Below are 24,648 nucleotides of genomic sequence, written 5' to 3'. Positions count from 1 at the left end.
TGGGCAAGTGCTTTCAACACTGGTTAGTGTCCTGGGGTAAAAGATGACACAAGGAACCTACTTACGGCACTGCTTTGCCAGGACAACTGATTGTGTTTGTCAAGGGCTGTGGATGAGAGGAAGCACAATGTTTTATATGACAAACTGCACCGCACCTGGGGCAGTGGACTTGCGGGGACCTGGGAGGCAGCTGCATCTCTGTCCTGTCTCCTTATTTTAAGGTGGAAGGTGGGCGGCCACCAGCTCTTCCTGCTCTGGCCAGAGGTTCTCCTGGAGCTCACGGAGCGGTTGGTGCTTTCCCACACCCTAAACACGCGGGCAAACACGACGAGGGCCAGGACTCTGTGGATATCTGCCATTCTCTCAACGCAGAGACACAGTGGTAAGGGACACTGAGTCTGAGCGTCACAACCGAGACACGGGGAGCGCCACTTTTCTTGACTTGATCCCAGTCCCTCTGAACTGTTGCTGTCGGGTCACAGGCAGGTAGCTCCCTGCGGAGCTGGGTTCCTCTACGGGTGAGGTGCCGGCGTTCTCAGCGTATTGTTCACAGCTTTGCGTCAAGATTGCTTGGGTTGCAGAATTTTAAGAAATAAAATGATCTGAGTTGCTGATGCTGGAGTTGTGCCCGTTGAGGCGAGCGGGTCACCAACGGGTCACGGGGCTTCAAGGTAAATAGTGGCCTCGGGAGAAGGGCCTCCCCCCAGCAGACCCCTCATTTCTGCCGGTGACGCGTAGCCGCCTCGACTCCGCCTGGCCGCCGGGGTGGGAGGCCCCAGGCGGGAGCACCAGGCCCTCTGGGGCGCGATTCCGCCCCTGCCCAAGCGCCCGGGGAAGGGGGTGCACAGTGACAAAGGAATGGGGGCTGTAGAGAGCACGCGGCAGGCGGGGGGCGGGGGCGCGCGGCCGCGGAAGGTGGCCGTGCGCCCCGCCCCGCACCCCGGCGCCTCGCGTGCTTAGTGTTGTGGGCCCGCCGCGCCCCTCCCCTCCCCCTCCCCCTCCCCGCCCTCCTATCCCCTCCCCTCCCTGTCTGCTGCGCCCCTCCCCTCCTCTCCCCGCCCCTGGGGCCCCGCCTCTCCCTGCCCCTCCCCGCGCCGCCGTCCCCTCCCCCGCGGCCCGGAGCGAGCGCCGCGCCAGCGCCACACGGCCCCGCCGCCGAGCGCGCCGACACGCCGAACAGGTGGCCGGAGGCTGCGGCGCCGCGCGGGCACAGGCGGGCGAGCCCCGGGCCAGGCCAGGAGAGGCGAGGGCGGCGGGCCGGGCATGCGAGCCGAGCGGGCCCCCGGCCCCGGCCCCTAGCCTCCGCCCGCGCCCGCCCCGCGCCCCGCGTGCAGCCGCCCCGGGCCCGGGCGCTCCGCTGCTCCGGCCGCGGTCACCGAGGGGGCGCGGGCCGGCCCGCGGCGGCCGCGGCGGCGGCATGAAAGTGACCGTGTGCTTCGGAAGGACCCGGGTGGTCGTGCCGTGCGGGGACGGCCACATGAAAGTTTTCAGCCTCATCCAGCAAGCGGTGACCCGCTACCGGAAGGCCATCGCCAAGGTGAGGGGCCGGGGGCGGGCGGCGGAGGGGCGGGCGGCGGAGGAGGGAGCGCCGGGATCAATATGGCGCTTCCTGGAAGGGGAGGAGGCGGGAGGCGGGGAGACGGAGCGCGCGGCGCCTGCCCGGCCTGCGCCCCCCGCCCGCCCCCCACCCGCGCTCTGGCCGCCAACTTCCCCGCGCCGGGCCCCGCGCCGCCGCGCCGCCTCCCCCGGGCCGGGCCACGGCGCCTCGAGCCTCCCAGGAGCCGATCCCGAGCCGCGCCCCGGCGCGCGGAGCCCGGCCGGACGCGCTGCCTCCCGGCCGCCGGCTGCGCTCCCGGCTCCCCGCGCAGGCCCGCGGGCGGAGGCCGGGCCCGGGAACTTTTCTGGCGGAGGAGTTCGCTCCCCGCGCCAGGACTGGCTCGCTGGGGCCCCCGGGCGGGGGGCGCCCCTCGGTGCCGGGCGGGGGTCCCACTCCCACTGGCTCGCAGGCTTTGCTGGAGCCCCGCACCTCGGTGCCCGAAGTCCGTCCCTGGGTGACGAGTTTCCCGGCCAGCACCTCTGCTTGGACCCGTCTTGCTCCATGCGGAGCCCGGGCTGCGGCGCCCGGGTCTGGGGTTGAATAGATTTCTCTCTTTCCTCGCGGAGTGATAACATGGTCTGCTCTTAACTGCGTTCCTCTACAACGTGTCAGAAGTGAAAAAGCGTTTTGTTAAATTGTTTCATCGTCTGTGTCTGTTTGACAACAGCCCACGCCTCCCAGATTTCTCCCAAGCACCTGAGGATATTTCCTTTTCCGCAGAGTAATGTCGGGGTGGAAAGCACATTCACTTTTACAGTTTCCTTTTTGTCCCCGACGTTGGAGTGGTTTGGGTCCTGTGGGTTTTGGGGCCGCAAGTGAGGGGGACGGTGGCTTTGTCCGCCTGATTGAGTGTATACAGGGTGCTGGGTGGCGTTCTCTAAAGTCTCTTTGAAATTTAAGAAGAAAAAAACTTTTTACACTATTGTTTTCAGTACAGAGAAAAAAATAGCATAAATTTGGCCTTTTAAGGATAATCTTAGCGATGTTTAATTACTGACAATGGTGGAAGATGTTGACCTTAATTAACTGTTTTAAAATGATACACTTGGTTAAAGTTTTTTTTAGTGAAAATCAAATAAAATTTGTGGAAATTGGGCACCTGTTTATCTTGAACCTCTGTGGAGAGGGGAAACCCCCTGAACCTACATTTAGCATTTTAAAGGATTGGCAATTTGTGATTTGAATGTTCTGTGTCAATAATCGAGTTGCACATGACTCAGGAAACCAGCAAAATAAATCTTGAAAGAGAAATACAATAATGTATACTCTGCAGTGGCTCAAGTTCCTGAGGGGCGGGAATGATCCACATTTCTTTGCTTACATGCTTAATTTAAACTTTACTTGCTTAAAAATTAGTCATTTACATGCTTAAAATTAGTCATACTTTGTTATGCACCCAATGCATGTTGGTTGAACAGCTTGTTTGGGAGACACAAATGTAGTTGTTTGATTGAGTCGTTTGTCCGTTCCACAGGAATTCTCCAGCACTTACTGTGTCCAAGGCACTTCCCCGGGGTGCTGGGCACCCCCGGGACCGGGAGAGTCTGGGAGAGAGGCTCCCTATGGACCTCCAGGTGAAGGTGGCCGGCCGCGCGGCTGGCGTGTGGCGATGCAGTGGGAGCAGATGGCGCGGGGATGCTGGGCAGACGGAGCAGAGAGGCCTCGGGGATAGGGCCGGACCTTGTTCTTAGGTATCAGCGGTGGGGGTTTCACAGTGACCTGGGAGCGTGGTCGGCTCCCCGGGAGAAGAGCTCAGAGCCGCGTGTGGAAGGGTGGGTGTGAGAGTGATGGCCTGCTGCAGAGGGAGGAAGGAAGGGCGAGTCTCAGAGTGACGGTGTTGTGGGGTTGGATATAAACGATTCAGGGATGATTCAGGGGTTTCTAGAATTATTAAAATTCTCTTGAAGTGCAGCTCACAGGTCAGCAGGTACATTTTAAGATGGGTTTTGTGTTCTGCAGAGTAGTCACCGGCTCACAAGACTGCTGCCTCTCAGACGGTCCTCTTGTAATTTTACCTCTGAAAAGATTAGGGAGTGGCTGAGATTAAACAGGAGTCACTCTGCCTTTTCCCACCCCCTTTAACATGAGTATGGAGCAAACACATAGTAACACTTACTCTAACTTTTATTCTCTTATCTCTTCCTTACCCTTTACTGTTGAGTAGAACAAGATAAATTCTGTGTGAGGACCTGGATAGCTGTGGAGTGGCATTTGGTTGCTAGGTGACAGGTGCCATGACGAGCTCCCATCTGGTGGGGAAGATGGGGGAAGAGCATGCTTGTGGCTTTGTGTAAAAAGCGACCAAGGTGAAAAGAGAAAAGAAAAGAAGGAAAGGGGAAAGAAAGATCCCAGGCATCTAAGCCCTTCTCTGCAGAGAGCATTTTGTGGTGTGGTGGGGCTAATTTTTTGACATTGTATTTGAGTGGTTTTCAGGTTAAACAAGTCAGTTCTTCTGGGCCGTGGAGTGGTGTGACTTAATACCAGAAATGTTCTCAGGAAGTAGATATTTGAAGGCTTACACTTACTTGTAGCATTTTTTTCTTCCTCTAGTGAAAAAGGGTCTTCTGTTTGTGATCACTGATGGGTGCAAATGTTTTGGCTGTTGCTTCCCATCCACCCATCCTTGTCCAGACCGTCTCTAAGGAAGGTGACCTGCTAGACTTCAAGGACCCGGGTACACGGACTTCTCTGTGGATGTGTCTGCGGCCCGGCTCCCCTGTGGTCTCTGGTGGACACAGGTGCAGAGTGCCACCTGCCCCGGCTTTGTGGTTTGGTGCATTGCTTTCTCAGGGCTTTGATGGCCCCTTCTTAATTCTGAGGGGATCAGGGCAGGCCTGAGACTTCCCATTTTTCCTGCTGTGCATCCAAACTCTGGCTAGGAGAAAGATAAGAAAATCTCCATGCTTGGTTTTTGGTTTGTTTTTTAAAAGATTGTTGATTTGTTGAATGGCTGCTGTACAAATCTCATGCTTTATGAAGAAATGTAAGACTGAATTCTTACACTCAAGAATGCAATCTAGGAGGCAGGGTGAGTATATTAGACTGTCAGTCACAGGAGAGCAGCATTGATCGGTAACAGGGTGGTGCAGACGAATAGCAGTTGCTTCTGGATTTCAGAGATGGGAGGGGTCATGGTGGCGTTGGTGGGGGAATCTCATGTAATCACTAGGGTTTGCCTTGTGCTTGGTAAGTGGGAAGACTGGCCTTGGTTTAGGGCAGTGCTTCCTAACTGGATGGTGGGGTGACCTCAAAAGGCGCCTGCCTGGCTGAGGTGTTCTGGTTCTGTGGGTCAGCAGTGGGTCCAGGCGTGTGGATATGGAGTGTTCTGACAGGTGGTGGGGAGGCATTGCAGGAAGGGCAGCAGTCTGAACAAAGGTGGTTGGGCCCCAGGGCTCTTTGGCTCCTGTGGTGCCTTCGAGTCCGATGGTGGGGCAGGACCAAGCAGAGGAGGACAAGGAACACTAGGGCAGAGCTGGGGACTCCTGCAGTGTGCTGGTGCAGGAGTACAGGGCATTTGGGCGGGGCAGCAGGTGGACCAGCGCTCCTGCTCTTCAGTACGAGAGAAGTGAGGGAGGGGTGTGGCTCTTAGCTCACTCCCCATCCCCCACAGCCCTCTTCTGCGGGGGTGGGGTGGGGTGCGACCTTTGGATTGGGTTTGAAGACCTAGGTGTTTTTACCATTTGACCTTGGGCAAACCAGCCCTACAGAGCCACATTGTCTCATCTCCTAACCGGGTCGCTCCCTTGCAGAGTTAACGTGAGTCCTGAATGGGGTGATGAACAGGGTCCCCTCAGTACTGCATGTGGATCCCTAATATGCTTTACTCACCACGCGGTTTTACTGCTTCTGAAACTCTCCAGTGGTCTCCTCTTCCTGTTTGGTCTTTGCTTAAGAAGGCACTGTGTAGCTGAACTAAAGAATGTGTAGAAATGCTAATCTTTGCCTAAGCAGCACCACAACCAGAAGAGCAAGTTGTGTGTGTGTGTGTGTGTGTGTGTGAGTGTGTATGTGTGTGAGTGTGTATGTGTGTGGTGGGGGGCAGGGGACATAAAAGTCATGGATTTTGGCTCTAGGTTGATTTCTGGGCCTCTGTTGGGGCCACTGCTTCTGTCCTTCAAGTGTGGAAACCTTGAGTTATTTACTAGCAATTTGTTGTTATTTGAAAAACTTAAATTTATGGACAGTAACTTTTGAAAACGTGCTTTCCTTTTTGGGAGGGAGGGATGTTGATTACTAAAACCATGTAAGTCATGGTTTTTATGGAAAATCTTGTGGTTGGTGTGAGACTTTCTGTGAGCAGATGGATGACTGCATGTTGTTACACATTTACAAGCTTAACTGAAACTTTTAGGGACATAGTTATATTGTTGCAGAGTTTGAATGACAGTATTTTTGAGTAGTGAAACAAAATAAAATTTATTATTTCATTAACATTTTCCTGCCTTCCCTTTCAAAAAGGAAAAATACACGAAACGTGTTTGAAAGTCTGGCCTTTCTAAAATGCACATCTCCACGAACTCTTCTACACCCGCTTTCCCTCAGCAGGGCCTGCCCTCTGCAGGCCTCCCCCTACCCCCAGCCTGTCCCTCCCCAGACCCCACCCCTGCCCGCCTGGACCGCTGGCACTTGCTGCCTTTGCGCAGCATTTTCGGTTTCTTCCGCCTGGAACACGTGCTCCGTGTCTGCTCGAGCCTAAGCCCAGCGCCGCGTGCCCAGACCGCCCGAGGTGCCCCTGCCTGGGGCTTCCCCAGGACACCTCCCCCCAGCCCCAGCGCCTGTGCGACCCCCGGAAACGGGCTCTGCTGTGGGCGCTTCGGGGCGCTGGATTCCGGACAGAACTGCCTCTAGGCCCGCAGGGGAGGTGCGCTCTTGAAGGCGGCGGCCCTGCCCGGCCTGGCGGGTAGTTGTGGGGTGCGCGCGGCGTGGGGGACACACATCACGCGCCTTCCCACGCGAAAAGCGCACTTTCACTTTGGAGACTGTACAGTTTTAAGGACTTTAAGGTCTGGCATGTTCGGCATATTGGCACAAAGAGATTCCAACTCAAACTAGAATTTCGTGTGATTTTGGAGTCCCTGGAAGTTATTCTTTTGTGTCAGCTATTTTCAGGGAGTTCAGGCTGTTTTTCAGACCAGGCAGAGGGATTGCCTAGTGGTTTGCCTTGGGCCTGGTTCAAGGGCAGGTGGCCAGGGCCGTGCGGGAATCTGGCCCTGAGACACCTGTGCTGGGTCTGGCGCTTCTCATCCTGTCAGTTGGGGCCGGTGGGTAAGTGCCAGGAGTGAACAGAGACGTTTAGGACCTGAGAGTCGCAGAGGGGGTGCTCTGGGCTCGTGCTGAACGTGGAGGAACTGGGCACGGAGGTGACATTCAAAGTCCCACTTGTGCAGACGCTCCATCTGTCCTGGGAGGTCTTTCCCTGACTGTAGAGTTGGACGCAGGTGGGTGACAGTGAATACTTGAAAGGCGAGCAGAGCCCTTTGCATTTTTTTCAAGGATGGAAAGAAATGTGTAAAATTGGTCCAGGAAGGTGCTTCCCACGGGTGGGGGTGCTTTTCTGGGGACGAGGCCCACACTGTGCGCTCTCCTGGGCCACCCACACAGCAGTCCTGGCTGCCACCAGGGTCACCGGCAGCAGAGCAGGGGCTCAATAAATTTATACCTTTTGCCTATTTTTGGTATTTTTTCCTGTTTTGCATGGAGAATGGAAAAACCTTTATGAAAAGAAGTGCAAAGTTCTGTGAACATGGTAGAAAGGTGATTGTCTTTTGTCTTTTAGTCGTTATTTTATCCTGTTAAAATTGTTTTCCATTTGAAAGGACTATGTAAAAATGACTTTCCTCTGTAACTGTGTCTTCCTGTGTGAGGCCTGCCGTCTTTATGAGGTTTGTGCAGCTGAATAGTACTTTTGTTTATTCTTTTTTCCTCCATCAACTAATACTGGAAGTTAGAAATAAAATTTCAAGCTTCATTCTAAATGACTTGAAATGTGAATTACTTATTTTTTCCTCTTAAAAATAGCCCCCCATGCATGAGAAATGAAAACACGTGTCTACACAAAAACATGTGGATAAACGTTTGTAGCAACATTGTTCTTAATAGCCAGAAGACAGAACAACCCAAATGTCCATCAACTGAACAGAGCGTGGCCTATCCATACATTAGCATATTATTCAGCCATCCGAAGGATGAAGGTCTGACCCGAGTGTTACCAAAGATGAACCTTGCAAACGTTGTACTACATGAAGGGAGCCAGTCATGAAGTCCATGTGCATGGAAGGTCCAGAACGGGAATAGTGGTCGCCAGGGCTGAGGGTCGGGGGTAATGGTGAGTGACTGCTTATGGGGATGGGGTTGGTTTTCTGGTGATGAAAATGTTCCAAATTTAGACAGTGGTGATGTATTAAACATAATTGCATTGTACACTTTAAATGGGTAAATGTTATAGTACATCATTGCCTCAAGAAAGATGTTAAAAAGATAAACTACATTAGCTATTGTGAACAAAGCCCCATTTTAAGGTGTTTTATGTGCTGAGAGTCCCATAAATCGTGTTTTTCTGTGTCAGAGATGCTCAAAAACATCAGGTGAAGGCTGGCTACTTCTAGGAGTTTTCCATAGTGTGTGGACCTGCTTTCTTAAGCCGCCTGCCCTACCCTGTGCTGTGCAGTAAGCCTCCGAGTCCCCAGTCCTGGCCCCTGTCAAGGCTTCACCAGCTAACCGTTCACCTGTTCTGCCCTGTTCTCCCTCAGCCGAGAGTCCCGCCCGCCCAGTTACCAGCTGCCTTTGCAGTTGACCTGGATGCCCAGAGATGCCCACGGTGGAAGAGCTTTTCCAGCTTTTGGTTTTGGTCTGTAGTTTCAAGCTTTGGCAGATCCCACAAGCTCTGTGAGCATCACTTTTCCCATCTTCATCTTCCCACATTCAGAGGTTCCGGGCTGGGCTCCCGCTGTCCGTCCCCTGAGCCACAGAAGTCCTGAGTCTGCGTGGTTGGTCTTGGTAGCCTGGACCGAGAGGCCTGGGGGTGTGCAGTGCCTTTGCAGACAGGAGGGCTCCCCCACTGTGGAATGTCTCCCTTCACTCACCTCCTGTGCAGTGACGGGCGTGTCCCCGGGACAGGCACACGCTGTCTGAAAGTTAGGCTGTTGTCCGTCAGCATTCCTCGCTGTCTTTTAGGGTAAATTACATGCTCAGAAGTGACTTGTGGCCATTTCCTTTGTAAAGTGTAGCTAAATGTATGTGTGGCACTGCATGATCCGAGATGCATGGTGTGTGCACACACGCACATTCACACCTCCGTGTTCTTACGGCGGTACACATAAAGGGGTTTTAGAGATGACGGTCAAGTCGGGACGTCCCCGCCTGTAAGGCTCTCAGCGCTCAGACACGGCGAGGCGGCCTTCGGGGCTTATTTTCTTACTGGCGGTGGTTCTTCTGGTGGCTTGTGTTGCTTCCCTGCGGATTAGAGAGCGAATCGGTATGACAGAGTTTATGTTTCTGAAAAGTCCTCTTTGGGAAATTCTGTGATAAAAATCAATGTTTTCTTTTCTATGTTTATTTCAGAAAACAACTCACTATCAGAAACCTAAAATTGCTAAACACTTAAATATGTTATATTAACAGATCAAAACCACTGAAGAGAGTACAGGTTCTGTGCAGCTGGCTGGTACGAGACTGAGTGTTTTGATCTAGTTCTTCTAAGTCTAAAGTAAAAAAACTGGGAAGTTTTTTCATGTTTGTGTTTTAATTTTTTTTCTAAATCTAATATTAAAAACCAGAATTAAAAAATATACCATTTTCCAGGGAACACACGAAGGCATTTAAGGTGTGTAGCTTGTGACTCTGAAGTCCAGTGTGCAGAGTCCTGTGTGAAGAGCGGCTGGTCAGGCTCCTGCCCGGCAGGGCTGCGCCGTGAGCTGGGGTTCTCTCACGACAGCCAGCAGCACCTGCAGAGGAGGGAGGTGGTATGTGCTGACTGCCACACGGCATGCAACTCATCACTGAATCCACTGAAGCTGAATGTAGGATTTGGCACCTTTACCACTTTGTTAGAGAGCTGGAAAAAACCTTTCAGACAAACCAAGAGGATCTCTAAGTGAACGTGCGTCACTTGGATTGATGGCTATTTAAGCAGCTGCATCTGGAAAGTGGTGGTTTTTCAGCGTTTGTTCTGTCTGATGAATAGGAAATGGGTCATATTTTAAATCATAAAGCACATACTACTGGGAAATTTTTTTTTTCAAGGAAACCTGGAAAGCTAATAAAACCCTGAAGTTTTTATGGTGGATTCAGGTTTATCTTTTGTATTTTGTGACCCACTTCTTTGCACATAGATGTTTGCAAACACACATTTAGCTGGAGGTGGAGAGTTTGGTGGTGGATCTCTCTCTCCTAGGAGGCAGGCACATCCTGTGACACATTCTGGGCGGGGACGCAGAGGAGGAGGTTGCATCATTTGTCTGAGAGCAGGATTGGTAACCTCTGGAAGCCCAGGATCCTTGGCTTCTAAAACCACATCCTTCGTGGGATTGTTGAGAGTTTGAGGAGAGAAGGTGAAAAAGCATTGCAGGAGGTGAAACGGAGTAGATGTTAGCTGTACTGCTCCCTTGCTTTTTGCTGAGAATGCTTTTTCCAGTGAAGAAGTGCTTCTAAATTGCTTCTTCTCATCCTACTTAGAACTGCTCTAGATGTGGGAAATTGAATGTCTGGTGAAAAAGTTCTCCCTTCAACAATTCTCAGAAAGTCTCTCACAATGTAAGAAACAAAATCCCACTGATGTTGGTTTAATTGCTCCAAGGATGTCCACAGTGGAAGAACTTTTCCAATGTTTGGTTTTGGACACAGTAGTTTTGAATTTTGGCCCATCCCACCAGCTCTGTGAGCCTCAGTTTTCTTGCCTGTAATTTGGGAATGTTTTTGTTTGTTGACAGTAATGGAGATCAAGGGATTTAATGTAGATAGGTCTTCTGTCATATTATAGACTTTTAGTGAGTTTTAGCTTTTTCTTTCAAGTTTTACACGTAGATAAGGCCACTTTTAATGGCTAATTCTTCAAGGCAACTTGATTTTCATGTAAGATACCAATTGTCATTTTTCAAGATGACTTGTTAAAAGGATTACCACTTTATTCTTAAAAGTACTCTAGAAATCCCAGTATTAGTACTTACTAATAAACCAGTTGGAAATAGGGAAGAAGAATGTTCTGATAAGCCAGTAGTTTGATTCTTCTGCAGATCGGGGGTGTGTCTGTCTTCTTAGCTGTGCGCCTTTCTCTGCTATTAGCCCTTGTGATTTTTATAAAACACTTGCAGGTGCTACACTGTTAGATGAATGGAGATTACGTAAAGTTTCTTTGCTCTATTTACCATATTTTAAAAGGCATTGGTTACACATTTTCCATTAAAATCTTTTGAAACTTGGAAAGAGCAGCACTAGAAGTTGTAAATACGATCGATATTTACACAATGCACAGATGTTTTAATTTAAAGACCCTTGGTGTTTATTAACTAGTGGGAGTTCTGAGAATCCCCTGGAGCTCAAAGAGATAATCTGAGTTATAAAATAAAATGAGAAAGCTGGCATTTTTGTGACCTCTCTAAACCCTTATTATATAAACCTCTATAATTCACGTGCCCGTAACACTTCTTTACACCTCTCTAGATCTTCAAGACGGTGATTTTGAGGCAGATAGTCAGCGGTAAGTGAGCACAGAGCATCTTTTGCCTGGGTAGGTACAGTGATTCGACTTTTAATACCTTAGTTCAGCTAAAGACACCCAGTGCCAGTCAGCTGGAAGCTTCACCCAAGAACTGACCTGTTCATCGTCTGAGTGGGGAGTGGTGTCGGGGAGGCTTGCCCGGCTCTGGGTGTGGCTGGGCTGCGGAGTCAGGCCTGCCAGGTCATCACAGCCCACTGGCTTCGTGCTCCAGACCACCATCTCTTATTCGCCTTTTTCCCACCACAGTATTGAGACTTGTTTTCCTCTCTTGGAGGACTTTAAACATCTTACTAATTAAAGCGGTGCTTCCTCCCTCTCAGCATATGTGTTTAGGGAAGTTGCTAAGTGGTGATTAAAATAATAAAGCTTATCTAGTTGTGCAAGACCCTGTTTGACTTTGATCCCTTCCAGTATTTGTTTGTAAACATTGTCTCACATGAGTGCCTTTGAAATCCAAAGCCTTTGTTTCATACAGGACGTGAGAGACATTCAGCGTGGGAGATTGAAATTTATACCCGACTCTCCCATTTGCAGCTTCCTGTGTTTCGTGGTTTGTAATGAAAGTGGTGAGTGGTGCCTTGCAGAACACTCCAGCATTTCATAACAAAACTGAAGAGAAATAACTCTGGGGGAGTTCCCCCCACCCTCCCTTTACTGAGGTGTAATTGACAAATAAAATTGTGAAATGTGCTCCCCCCATCAAGTTAACACAGTCACCGCCTCCCGTATTTATTTGTTTTTGGTGAGAAGATTTAAGTTTTACCCTTTTACCCGGGAGAGTTTTAGACAGAGCTTAGTCTGTTTTGACGGGTGGTTGGGGTGGGATTTTAGTCCAAAGCAGAGGCGTTTTGGGGACCGGGAGGGAAGCTGCTTCCTGTATTGATCTGGGGGAGTGGTACTTTCAGGTCTGTCTTTGCTTTCGGTGCAGAAAAGGTTTTCAGGTCAGGACAGGTGACCGGAAGCTCTTGCACAAGAGGTGCTGTATCAAGGGCATTACTTACCCGCCCTTCAGGTGGGGGAGTTGTTGAGAAAGTACCCTGCACATTGATACCCGTGGTGTCTTCTCGGCCCCAGCTGACCGAGGAGCTTCCGGTGGGGAGGAGGGGCACTGGAACCAGTGGTGTCGGCAGACGCCCTCTGTATCAAGAGTGAAGCATAGCGCCTTGGGGCGCTTTGTCTCGGGCCCTAAGCGCCGGGCTCAGCGCTCCAGGTGTGTTTGTGACTCCCAGGGAGTTGTTGGTGTGCCTGCAACCCCGAGCTTACAGGGGAGGACGCTCGGGCTGAGGAGGGCTAAGGAAGTGGCAGCAAGTTGTGCGTCTGTTGTGACCTCCGGCTGCGGAGCCGGCACTGGGGCTGCGGGCGACTCGCTGCCGTGGCCCCCGCGCTCTAGGCGGTTGCTGCTCCTCAGCGGAGGGAAACGAGGCCGGCCAGGCTCCCTCGCCGCCGGTGGGCAGGTGCGCGGTGACTCAGCAGTGTTGTCCTGCACGCGCGGCCCCCTGAATGGGGCCCGAGGTCGCGCGCTGCGCACGCGCGCCGGCACCCCGTGGGTGCACGTGGTGGGCCTGGGTGATAAGGGGAGGGGCTTCCCGCCGCCGTGCAGCCCGGGTCTTCCTCCGCGAGGGCACAGCGGAGGTACCCACGGCTCTGCCAGTCTTCTCCGGCCTGCCCGAGCCCGTGAGCCTGCTGGGCCTCGAGCCCCTGCAGTACCCTCGGGGTGAGGTGAACGGTGCCCGTCGGAGGAGAGAGCTGGGTTTCCGACGGGCCCCTGGGCTTAGGGAAGAAGTGCCCCTTCGGAGTCGGAGCTGGCCGGGTCACGGAGGCCTGGCGCCTGTGCGCTTGGCTGGACGTCGAAGCCCCTTGCTACTCAAGTGTGGTCTGAGGACTTGCAGCACTGGCCTCGCTCCTTGGAAGCTTGTTGGAGCCTTGGACCCCGCCCCAGACTCTCAGAAGATGCGTTTTAACCAGGTCCCCAGATGACTCCAGAGCAGTCGCTCTCCGCCCTGGCTGCGAGTAGGGGCACCCGATGCTCGGCCTCCCCTCAGGCGCGGGAAGCAGGTCTCTTGGGCGGGGTCGAGGGGTGGGGGGGTTCTGGGCCTGGTCTCAGTCCCGGTCCCGGTCCTTGTTCCAAGCTCCTTGGGCGCGTCCCCGTGCCGCCAGGGTGGAGGACCGCTGGGTTAGCGCAGCCTCCCTCTCCGTGCTTGGGGTGGTTGTGTTGTGTGACGTGGGACCTGCCGCCTTGGAGCTGTGTGCGGAAATTTCCGGAACACGAGTTGAGAGGATCAGCCAGGGCGCTCACAGGTTGGCCACATTCATGACAGTAGCTCAGTCTTACACTTTCATTTCTGACTTTAAGTCACTCATTCCTCCTGCCTGTTCGGTTTGAGCTTTAGTTGTGGAAACACTTGACGGCGCCTGTGGTAGGTATCCTTGGTCTTAGCCGTTAGATTTTCACAATGCCTGGTCTGAGTTCAGTGATGGAAATGAGTGAAAGGTCCAGGAGGAGCAGTAAAAAGACTGCACGGGGGTGGGGGGTGACCGGGAGGAAAGGTCACACCATTGCATCGCCCCAGTTGTGTGAGTGGGAGGAGGTCCTCTGGTGCCTGTGATGTGGAGAAACAGGAGAGCTCAGACTTGCGTTTGGGTAAGGAGGGCCTGTGGGCGGTGGACCGAATGCTCCTTCGGCTGCAGTTTCTTCCCTGGCTCGCTGGTGGCTCAGCCCTGTGTGCTGGGGAAACCGTGGGAGAGGAGGCGTAGGCACACCCACGGGGCAGGGGCTTCCTCTCCTCGCTGCACACTCTGCTGCCTGGGATATTCCCCTCCGACAGCCCGGTCTGCACAGCCCAGAGCCTGAGGCAGAGGGCAGACACGTGCCCCTCAACCCCAGCATGGTTGGAGGCACTGCCTGCTGCACCCCCCTCCCCCGATCAGCTTTATTAACTTGAACGCAGCCTTGGTTTTGTGTTTCCTGGCGTCCTGGCTCCTGTCTCCCAGGTGTTCATACGTTTCCTTTGTTACTTGAAGTCAGGAAGAGGGGACAGATGCCCGAGCTGTCATTCTTCATGTGGGTCGTCATCTGGACCATCTGCACAAGGGCCGGGCTCTTGGCATCCCTGCAGCCCTGGCCCTCCCCGCTCCCAGAGCCCCTGGGGCCGCTACCGTGAGGCTTGGGCACTCATGGTGTGACCGGCGAGAGGTGATCAAGACGGGAAGCCATTTCCTCAAAGGTGCTTGAGAGCGGTAAAGTGCAGGTCTCTGTGAGGACATTTAAAACATTGTCTTCATGTATTCTGCAGCTCCAAGGACTTGCACTGAATCTTGCAGACCTATTAGGAATTGCTTTAGTTAGAGGCGTGATGTGTCTGGGGACAGTGCTCATGTGAGAATTGTTTCTTATTGAGCAGTTTCAAATAGCACTTAACCGTAAGTTGGTTAGTAACAATGTTGTTTAAAAATCCACGTATATTTAGGTGTTGCTGCATAACAAAGCACCCAGGACTTCATGGCTTCTTCAGTCAACGACTGATCACATCCCTTGATTTGGAGGGTTGGGGATCTGGGCGGGGCTCCACCCGGGGTTTCTTGGGGTCATTCCGCTGGCAGGTGACCTGGGCTGGAGGGTCCTGGTTCGCTCCATCACGTGTCTGGCCCTGGTTGGGGTGGTAGAAGCTGGGGTCTCCTGGGCCTGTTGACTGGAGCACCTGGTTGTCATGTCTCCCGCGTGCAGGGCTCAGGGCCTGGAGAGGATGTCCTAAGAGTCAGGAGAGGAGAGACTTCTCCAGAGACCTAGGCCTGGAGGCCAGCACAGAGTCATTACCCCTGTCTTCTCTGGGCCAGACCAGTCACGGAGCGGCCCAGATTCTGGGGTAGGGGACGCTGGCTCCGCTTGTCAAAGCCAGAGTGTCCAGAGGGGCTTGTGACCATCTTTATTCTGCTCTTGGGATGTGTGTGTGTGTGTGTGTGTGTGTGTGTGTTGCATCTAACATCAAACGTTTAGTCTTTTTATTTTGTGTCATGTTTTAAAATTGTCCTTTTCTTGATCTGGGCACAGCAGTAAAATGTGTGTCCTGAACTTTCAAGGCTGACAGACCTCAGAAGTAGTTTGAGTTCCTAACTCATGGTCTGACAGCTTTCCCAGGCTGTGCTGCAGAAGGAGACTGATGAGAACACGTTAGGTTACACGGCAGCTTCTCTGAGAGATTCAGGGCGGCTGCACCACTGTAGATGCCTTTCCTGGAATGGTGAAGTAGCCGTGTGCCCGCGAGTTCGTGTGCCGACGAGGCAGTGAAGTAATTTCATCCACCTGCTGATGAAGGCTGTGTAGAAGGCAACTCCTCCAGTGATTAGACTCCAGCTGATTAGAACTTGAGTATGAGTCTTACTTTTCTAAGTCAGAATTCTGCAAAATGGATTGAGTTTTGAACATCTGATAATATTTTGGATTATATGCCATTTGCCAAAAAAGTGTCATGTTTAAAGAGGTTATTTTTCTCATGTGGGTTTTGTTTGTTTTTTGGTGGAAGCTTATGGGTATTGCATCAGTAGGGTGTTTCATTTTAATCGGCTAAATTCTTTATGCTCAGCAGAGACAGGCAGACATTAGATGGGGTGATGGTGGCCACCCTCTGTGGCGTGGACTGAGGGTGGCGCTGGAGGTGGGAGACCCCTGTCCCTTGTGTGGTGTCTGTCCATCCCTGAGTGCCCCCATTGCGGGGGCATCTCCTTGTGCTTTTGGGTGATTAAATGAAGTTTTCAAGGGCGGTTTGACCATATGTTAAATTCACTTTACTCATGCGGTTGAGCGCCCAGCCTTTGGCCAGGGTGCAGTTCCACTGTAAGGCTCTAAATGTGGTTCATTCAGTTTCGCTTAAAATGAGATACTTGACGTGTAATTGGTAGGTGTCAGGCTTTGGGAATGAAGCTGTCCAGCCACCGCTTGTCGAGAGTGTCTGCTGCTCACGCCCCCTCCCCCTTGTGTGGTGACCCCCACACGTTCCCTGCGGGGAGGCTCCCCCAGGACAGCTGTCATTACCACACTCTCCAGTCCGTGTGGTCCGCTGGCCCTTCCAGGTAAAAGTAACCTGTGTTGGCCTGAAAACTGGCCCTGCCCCCTTCCCCTTTGTCTCCAGCCTGTCTCTCCAGGTCCTGATGGGTCACCTCTCCAGTCTCCCCAGAGTTGTGCTGTTTCCCGGCCACCTTCACTCCCTGCATGGCGGCCCCGGCCCGGAGTCGCTCTCACCTAGGCCCCTCCGTTCCTCCCTCTGTCCTGTGCCCAGAGCTATATGCCTTTTTGCTCAGAGGCAGAGGCTTGCACTGTCCCAGGACAGACGGTCTCCCTTCTGCCCCCCAAGGTGGCGTTCCCTCTGCCTGGCACCACGTGCTGCTGTGCGGCTCCGGGGACGTCTCTGTCACCACCCTCCCCTCCCCCCACCCACAACCCAGGGAGGGCCAAAAATAGACACGTCCAGTTACTGGGATATGAAGCATCACTGTGCACACATGTGCTTCTTGAAAGGAAGTTTATAATTTCTACTGTTATTACATGTTTATTACTTGTAAATAAAATTGGATGCACTTTTAAGAAACACGGCTTGGTGTGTCCCATCAGGAAGGATTTCTGGCGTGTTCCTTTTGCTCGTGGTGCAGGCCCCAGCCCCCACCTCCAGGAGGACTGCCGTCCCCGCTGACAGCTGTGGCTTGACACTCTGGGCTTACTGCGCTGAGATGTCACCATGAAGATTGCGTGGGACATGCAGGTTGCAGGTGGTGGATGGCTTTTCCGTAAAGTGTACAGAAGAGAGTGAAATTTATCCTTTGTGGAAAAACTGCATGACAACTGTGACTAATACTGGAGTTAATTAAGAAATAGTCCTGGTGGTGAGGAGCCAGACTTCTTTGTCTTTTGTAACTGAACCTGAATGGGTATTCAGGTGTGTGTTTGGCATTTGCTGTCCTCTGGGGCGTGGAGTCTGCCTGGCGTCGGTGATAGGGCAGGCGCTGCCGTGCTAATGACAGTGTCTGGATCGAGTGCGGGAAGCGAGCTGGTGGCTTGAGCTGGGTATGTGGGACACTCCTGTTTCCTTACTTCCTTCTAAGGGTTGGCAAGACTGTTCGGGCTCCGTTCTGTCAGGACTGTCCTCGGCCCTGTGCTGGGCACAGTGGGAGGTGCGTCGGAGTGAGAGCAGCAGGGCGCCTTCCACGTGGCTGAGCCTCTGTCCTGGTGGGTCACCGGGGCGGCTGGACGGTGGGTGAGTTGGGGGCAGTTAGACAGCAGACCCGGGCAGTTAGGTGAAGCTGTCAGGCTGAGGCCTCGGAGCCGTCCACGTGTAGCCCCGGACGGTGTCTTGGATCTACCAGCTCGGTCCTGTCCGTGTGTTGGGTCCTGACGGGTGAAGTGTGCTGACCTGTCCCCGGCGCTGCTCTCTCCCCCAGGAGCTAGAGCGGTTCTCCAGAGGATCGTGTCCTCCCACCACAGCCCCACGGTGGCTCCCAGCACACCTTCTGGAGGGAAGTGCGGCGGGCCGTGGGCCCCGTGGCACCATCAGTGCTCGGGGGCACCGGCTGTGGCGGCAGCAGGCTCAGTGTCTTGGGAGCTTTGCAGGGGGTAGGTTTGGAGGTGGAGTCCAGAGGGGATGTGTCTGCCGGGCTGTCAGGGCTGCCCGGGCTCAGCTCAGGGCGCCCTGAACTGGCAGGTGGTCTCCTGCGTGACAGGTGCTCACTCTGAGTGGCGTAGGACCTCATAAAGTGGGCGTGTCTGGCCAGATTTAGGAATGATCTCACAGGAAAAGAGCTGTTTTGTGTTGACCGACTAAATGGAGGAGCAGCATTTTGAAGGAGAATTAGGCCCCCGGTTCCTTCCAGTAGAATGATTTTCTGTTCTGTGATGCTCTCAAACTGTCAGCCAGAGTGTGTGTTGACTGGGTGGCGTGTGTTCCCCTGCGCACATGTGGGTCCGTGTGCACCACATCTGCGTCTGTGGGAGGTGGGGCGGGGGTGGTTCCTGGACTGGGTGAGCTCTCTAGTGAAGACTTGAGATTTATTTTATAATTAGAGGCTGTCTGTTGGTGTCTCAGGTAATAAATGATTCTCTTATGCAATTCAGTGGATGAAAGAAATGCAGTTTCTGTTTGGCTCATTAAATCTTTAAAAATTCATTTATACTAGAGTATGTTGCTGGAATATTTAGAAAAGAGGTTTATAGTAAAACTTCATTTTTTTCCCATTTTGTTTATATTCACTCAGCTATAACTTGATTTTTCCTGTTTCACATACAGACTTCTCATTTACTTAAACTGCTGCATTGCATGAATGCTGACTCTGCCGCAGGGCAGCTCTGGGGACGTGGGGTGGGGCGGGGCGGGGCGGGGGGGGGGCAGAGCCTCCCAGTCCCCACCGCCACTCAGCTGATCCACGTGGGTGCTCTGCTCTTGCCAGGGAAGTAGTTTCAGCCTCTTACCCTCTTGTTTGTGAATCAGCTCCGTTACTGAGCATGGCTCCTTGGGGATCTGACTGGTAAATTAGCGCTGGCGGAGGAAGTGGGAGACAATGCACCAGTGTTTTATTTAAACAAACACATGCTACAGTGTATTTTATTGGATTTTGTCCTTTGAATGAGAACACCACGAGTAATCCTATTACAGCCTAGAAACTGCTTGCTCCGCCAGATTACAGGCTTCAGGCTGTGCGGCCGAGTCTTCGAGAGCACATAAGTCTTTAATAAACAGGGCCGTTTCCAGGTTCATCAATAATTAACCGGGGATATGACAAGTTTATCCCAGCCCAGCGCTGCGGCGTGTGAGCCGCCTGCCCCCGCAGACGAAATCTGCCTGTCGTTAATGTACGGATGATATTGTAGAACATAAGAAGTCACTGAGAGTCCCGCCAACCAGAATAGTCTAAAATCTGAGTACTTCTTCTCAGTCTGAGTTTCTGTAGGTTTGTGTGTATATAAACGTAGATGCCTTTTAAAAATAGTTGAAATCATGTTGCATGATCATTACTACTTATTTCACGTGATAGATTCATGTTTGCCCATGTCCTTCAAAAAACGGTCATAATGTTAAAGGCCATATGGCGTTTCCCTTTGTGGATATGTACATACTTATCTAGATATCTGCCTGTTGTTGGCAATTTGTTACCCTGTTTTTAACCACTTAAAAATATTGTAACCATTTTAGCACATAAAAGTTAGTCCAGCTTGGATTATTCATTTAAATTAGGTGTGTAGTGACTGGGTGGGGAGCCCTGAGCTTCAGTGTACGCGTTTTGCCATGTGCCGCTGCACGCCTGACTGGCCCGGGAGGGTCTTCCTGCCTCCTCCAGGGAGACCTCCCGGGTCGGTGGGTGCACTTGCATCCACAGCTGTGAGTCCCTGGGCCCAGGAATGAGGGCTGCAGCCTCCTTTTGATAGTCTGTCTGCTGGGCTGTAATACCGGTACCCCCTCTTTGGAGATTAAATGAGAGACGTGTGTGAAGGGCGTGGCGTGCAGGCTGCCCAGCGCAGGCGTTTGGTGCTTGGCAGTTGTGGCGCGGGCGACGGAGCTTACGGCCAGGGTGTTGATTCTCCTGTGTTAATAGAGCCGAGCAGTGGCTTTGGAGATGGACAGTAACCACGTCAACTTGTCACCCACTTTCAGAGAGACACACAAAGTGCTTCCTTGAACTAGGATTCTGTGTAAAACAGTTTGGCAGCCAATGTCTCGTATTAAAAAAAACCAAAAAGACCCAACACAACTCCTTTTTTCCTGAGGACGCTGTGTGGGTGGAATGCACCGGTGTCCTCGTGCCTAGATGATGGTCCACCGCGCCTCACGGACCCTGCAGGCGTCAGTCTGCACAGCAGGTGCCCCTCTGCTCTGTGCTTTGGGTGACATTTTGGGGCCACATTTCCCACAGCGTCCCCTCCCGTCTGACAGGGTTATGATGGTGACATCTGTCTTTTCTCCACTTGAGGACGCACGCATGTCCTCTGCCTCTGTCGTCTCCCAGGGTCCCTTCCGTGTTGACTGAGTGCAGGGGTGCTGAGGTCACGCTGAGGTCTGCACCATGGTTCCTCCCGCTGCCTGCGCGCTCCCAGACCTCACGTGGGCCAGTGATGAGGCCCTCTGGCCCTGGCTGTCCCTGACAGCTCTCCTCTGCCCGCTCCCCTTCTCAGGGAGGTGGCTGTGTGAGCAACACGCTGTCTTTTGTTAAGATTCTGCTGTTGGAATCGTAACTGTTTTGTCCTTTTCTTTTGAGTGTCACGTTCCCGTCGTACGTGAAGGCTGTGTCCTTGTTACCTGCTGCGTTTGGGTGAGTCTGTGCTGGTTTAGCACTGGTCTTAGGAGCTAGGTTTTATCTTTGTGTTCTGGATTTGCGTAATGGATTTATAGGCATTTGCGTTAGGTTTCCAGGATTGAAAGAGTTGTGAGAGACCTAGTGGTTTTCAGGTCCGTGACTCCGGGCTGGGTGTGGTGCTGGTTTTCAGACTGCTTGCTTTCGAGAGCGTTTCCCAAGCCTTGCAGCCCCGTGTCCCGGTTTTGGTGTCTGATCCTTCTGAAGTAGGGATGCACAGTAGTCACTTCTTCACTGAAGTCTCATGACAGTCTCGGACTTTTGGAGACAAATCTGTATGTGCATTTCGGGAAACAAGTGTGCACAGGATCCTAGTGTGTGAAGTGGCAGGGAGTGTGAGCAGTGGGTGGATTCTGGGTGGATGTTGGAGCTGAGGGGCGTGGCTCTCCCGCTGTCCCTCTCTCTGGCCAGCACCTCCATTCCTCTCTAATCCCCGGAGGTAACGAGACACCTCTGTCTGTCATTCCTTCCTGTTGCCCGCCCCCCGGGTGGCAGTGGTGTTGCCTGCTTTCGTAATGTCAGGACTTCACCGCCCCTTGGAGCCACTCGCGTCCCCCTCTGAGGCTCTCACCAGTCGGGGTGGGTGTTTGGGCTCGTCCAGCATCAGATGCTCTGTCGTCACTTGGCCACTTTTCGTGAGTGATGGTGGGTCAGCACTTTGGCCAGAAGAAGTGGTCGACAGACGGAGTCAGTTGGGTTGTCCTTAAGCTGCTACGGAAGAATGGATTTCAAAGTGCAAAGTTAAGGAAATAAGGGGCAGACGATTCAAATCAGGGATTTAGATTTCTGGGGTTTCAGAAGCATAACTGTGTGATGCTTGTGCAAGTTTTTGGAGATTGAGGTTGTTTGCGATTTGAAAAACCATTCATTTTTAAAAGGCTAAAATCATTCCTCATTGCTCACTGTGTGTTTAAGTAAAAATGTTCCCGAACATCCCAGGTGGCTGGACTGGAGGATCAGCCGCTCCCCCAAGAGCACTGGCTGGTACTTTCCCCATAAGAGTCTGTAGAACTGCAGTTCCTTGTCTAGCATGAGACAGTTTAGTATTTGTTCCTATAAATTAATTTAAATTCCAATATCCACTGTAACCATTTCCAGCAGTTATAAGGCAGTGAGGAAGCTTGGTGATTCGATTTCTGTAACCAGCTTTCCAAAGAGGACATGAAGCTGAAGTCTGAGGAGTGGGGACCAGTGAAGCTCCTGTTGTGCTGCGTTTATTAGGAGGGTTTCACGCCCATGAACAGTTACGTTCCTACTCGACAGTGCGGGAAGTTCGGGATGCCTCCCCAGTTCCACAAGAGTACGTAGGGGAGACAGGGAAAGAAAAGGGAGGAGAGTCTTTGAAAAGTACGTTTGGAAACACCAGGAGCCGGTTCTCTCCGCCTAGACCTGCTCTTCTGTTAACACCCAGGTCTCTGTCGGGACGTCCTGCAGCACCTGGGCTCTTTTCTCCCGCCGTTCCGCGGCGGGGCGGAGGGTGGGGTAGGGTTTTCTGTGACTTTTAGGTCTTGCTATTTATGTTGTATGGCTTGGGCTACTATTAACTTTTTGGAATCCTTGCTTTAAATATTAAGAGGGTGGTTATAAGAAGTGTAGTACTCTCAGGAACCACTTATGAGTTGCACATTTTACATTCAGTAAATATGCTTCCAAGTGGTTAAAGAATGCACTGAATGATTGGGAAACATACTAAACCAATAACAATACTTGCTTTAGAGTGATGGAGTATGGTGGCTTTCTTTTTTTCCCTTAGATTTTTATAGTGTGATTGGTTATGTTTTTGTGATATAGTAAAGCTCTTTACTCTTATTTTCAGTGTGCAAAAGGATTTATTATAGTCTTAAATAATATACACCCTGAGGCAATATTCCGCATAAAAATTAAAGTCTGTCAAATATCTAAGAGTTCAAATAAATGTACTTTAGAGAGAATATTTAGAAACCAAAATTTTTAGATGAGACTTACATCAGTTAATTTGTTATACTCCCCAAATTAATTCTTTTTGCCTGTTCTCCCTTGGATTAAAATAAGTTCACCTTGATCCATCAAACCTTAAGGTTTAGCACTCTGACAAAGATGGTATCTTAAAAGGTGTTTTAAGCTAACTAATGTTTAGATGCTTACTTTCAGTCCTTCTTGGAATCAGGCTGACATATGGGGCAAACAAGTTGCCCTTTGTGAGCTGTCGTGTGAAGGGACAGTGCTGCCATGCCCGGGGTGGGGGGGTGACTCCTAGTGCTGCAGGGCTTCCGAGCAGCCGGCTGGAGCGGCCAGCTCTGAAATGGTTTGATGTCTTTGTGAGAATTGCAGTTAATTAAAGGAACCAGTGTGGGGCTCATCTCCCCATCTGAGGTTGTGAAAAATGGAACTCCTCAAGGAGACGTCTGAGCCTGGGGGTGGCTGGGCACGCCTGGCTCCCTCGGGGATGCTGGTCCTCCTTCAGGATGTGCGCAGCCCTCAGAAGCTCCCCAGCTCCCCTGCTCCCCCAGCGCCTCTCAGGCCTGCGGGGACAGCAGGTGCTGGTCTCCACGCTGCTGGGCCACACTGCTTCTGGGTTACACACTGGCCTTAAGTCCGGCTGCCGCGATTTGCTGGGGACTCTGCTGTGATGAAGGGGTGGGAGTCCGGAAGCCAGTTAGGAGGATGATTGAAGGGAAATTGTATCCTAATAGTGGAGGCAAGGTGTGTCCCCTTACTTTTGTCTCCTTACAAGTAAGTCAAAAATAGCTAAAAATTGCAGCAGGCGTCACAGTTTCTCAGTAGGTGCCAGGTATAGGCTGCCTTTTAGAATGCTCAAGCACCGTGAAGAGAGATTCCACTAACTATACAGTTTTGTTTCTCTAAAAAGTTCAAAAAACCCCTCTGCACTGCCGTCCTGTAATCAGGCCTGGGTAGTTGGTGTTTGCTGGGTGCACCCCCTCCCTCCCCGCTCAGGCCTTAGCTCCTGCCCCACAGAGCCGTGCACTCCGGCCCCGGGTGACGCCCCGAGTCCTTTACACTCTGTACGCGTGGACGGTGCCCAGTGGTGGTTCTTGTCTGTCCTGCTCCCCTCCCCCGCTTTCCCTCCCAGAAACCGTCATTTATTGGAGAACAAATAACTGAAGGTAAACGTCTTAGAGGAAAGGGCATTGTGCATGTGCACCATGAGACCCCGCCTTGCTCTGACGTTCTGTCACAGCGTCATGCCAACCTTCTCCTAAAAACACCATCAGAATCTTGGTTTTAAAGGTTTTTGCCTGTTAATTTCCCTTTGGAATCAAGCATTAGCTGTGAGGGAAAGCTGAAATCTGGCCGCCTTTTCTGTTTTCTGAATGTGGAGACCACCAGAATCCAGTACAAAGACTGGGAAGTGTTGAAGCGTGGACAGGAAGCACCAGCTGCCCCAGTGAAGCACCGCGGCTCATCGGAGCCCGAGTCCGGGTGGGAGAGGGAGCGCTGCCACAGCCGCCCCGTGGCCAGCCGGCTCCGGGAAACGCCCGGTGTTGTCCGACTCCTGGATGCCCCGTCCTGTGCACGTGCGGGCGTCTGGGGGGCTGGGGGGCTGCCCCGGGCCCCCGAAGGTGTGGAGCGGCTCTTGGGTGCTGAACTGGAACTGGGAAGCGGGAGAGGGGAGAGTGATCGGCCCCAAGTTCAGGAAAAGGACAAAGTGAACGGAAGTATTTCCCTTCAAGTGTCGGAAATCCCGAGTTGCCTGTATGTTTCCCCTCACGGCTGTGTGAAGTGGCGTCTGGCAACCTAGCCCTGACGCGGAGTTTCAGCTCCCTGGCTGCCTGGCGTCCTGAGTGCTGGTTCTCGGTGTTTCCTTACTGCGGTGCATTGTGTCTTGTGTCTGCGCTGGGCATTGGTCTTTGTTAATGTACCCAGAGAAGCAAAGCAGAAACAACAGTAATTTTGAATTACAGCTCTTCCCCTTTTTATTTTCAAAAATACAGCTTCTGTAGGAGCTGTGGCAGGCGAAAAGAAGGGACGTGCTATGTCCCTGGGGATCAGACAGGCGGGAGACCAA

General features: G+C 52.3%; 1 protein-coding gene across 11 annotated transcripts in view; it reads left to right on the top strand.

Annotated features, from left to right (window-relative positions):
- The first annotated feature begins 1,099 nt into the window (after positions 1-1,099).
- LOC102526571 (partitioning defective 3 homolog) overlaps positions 1,100-24,648 on the top strand; it is a 530,455-nt gene continuing 506,906 nt past the window's right edge. For 10 of the 11 annotated variants that reach the window (XM_072955252.1, XM_072955263.1, XM_072955256.1 and 7 more), the window contains exon 1: positions 1,100-1,537. In XM_072955252.1, the coding sequence (XP_072811353.1) occupies positions 1,418-1,537 (120 nt within the window). In that variant the 5' untranslated portion in view covers positions 1,100-1,417. Of the gene's footprint in view, positions 1,538-17,405; positions 17,530-24,648 lie in introns of those variants that run through there. The other variant, XM_072955259.1, reaches the window with a different exon arrangement.

This window comes from Vicugna pacos, chromosome 35, assembly GCF_048564905.1.
Source record: "Vicugna pacos chromosome 35, VicPac4, whole genome shotgun sequence".
NCBI classification, from domain to species: domain Eukaryota; kingdom Metazoa; phylum Chordata; class Mammalia; order Artiodactyla; family Camelidae; genus Vicugna; species Vicugna pacos.
The sequence above is the reverse complement of the archived record's forward strand: the minus strand, read 5'-3'. Positions and strand labels throughout refer to the sequence as shown.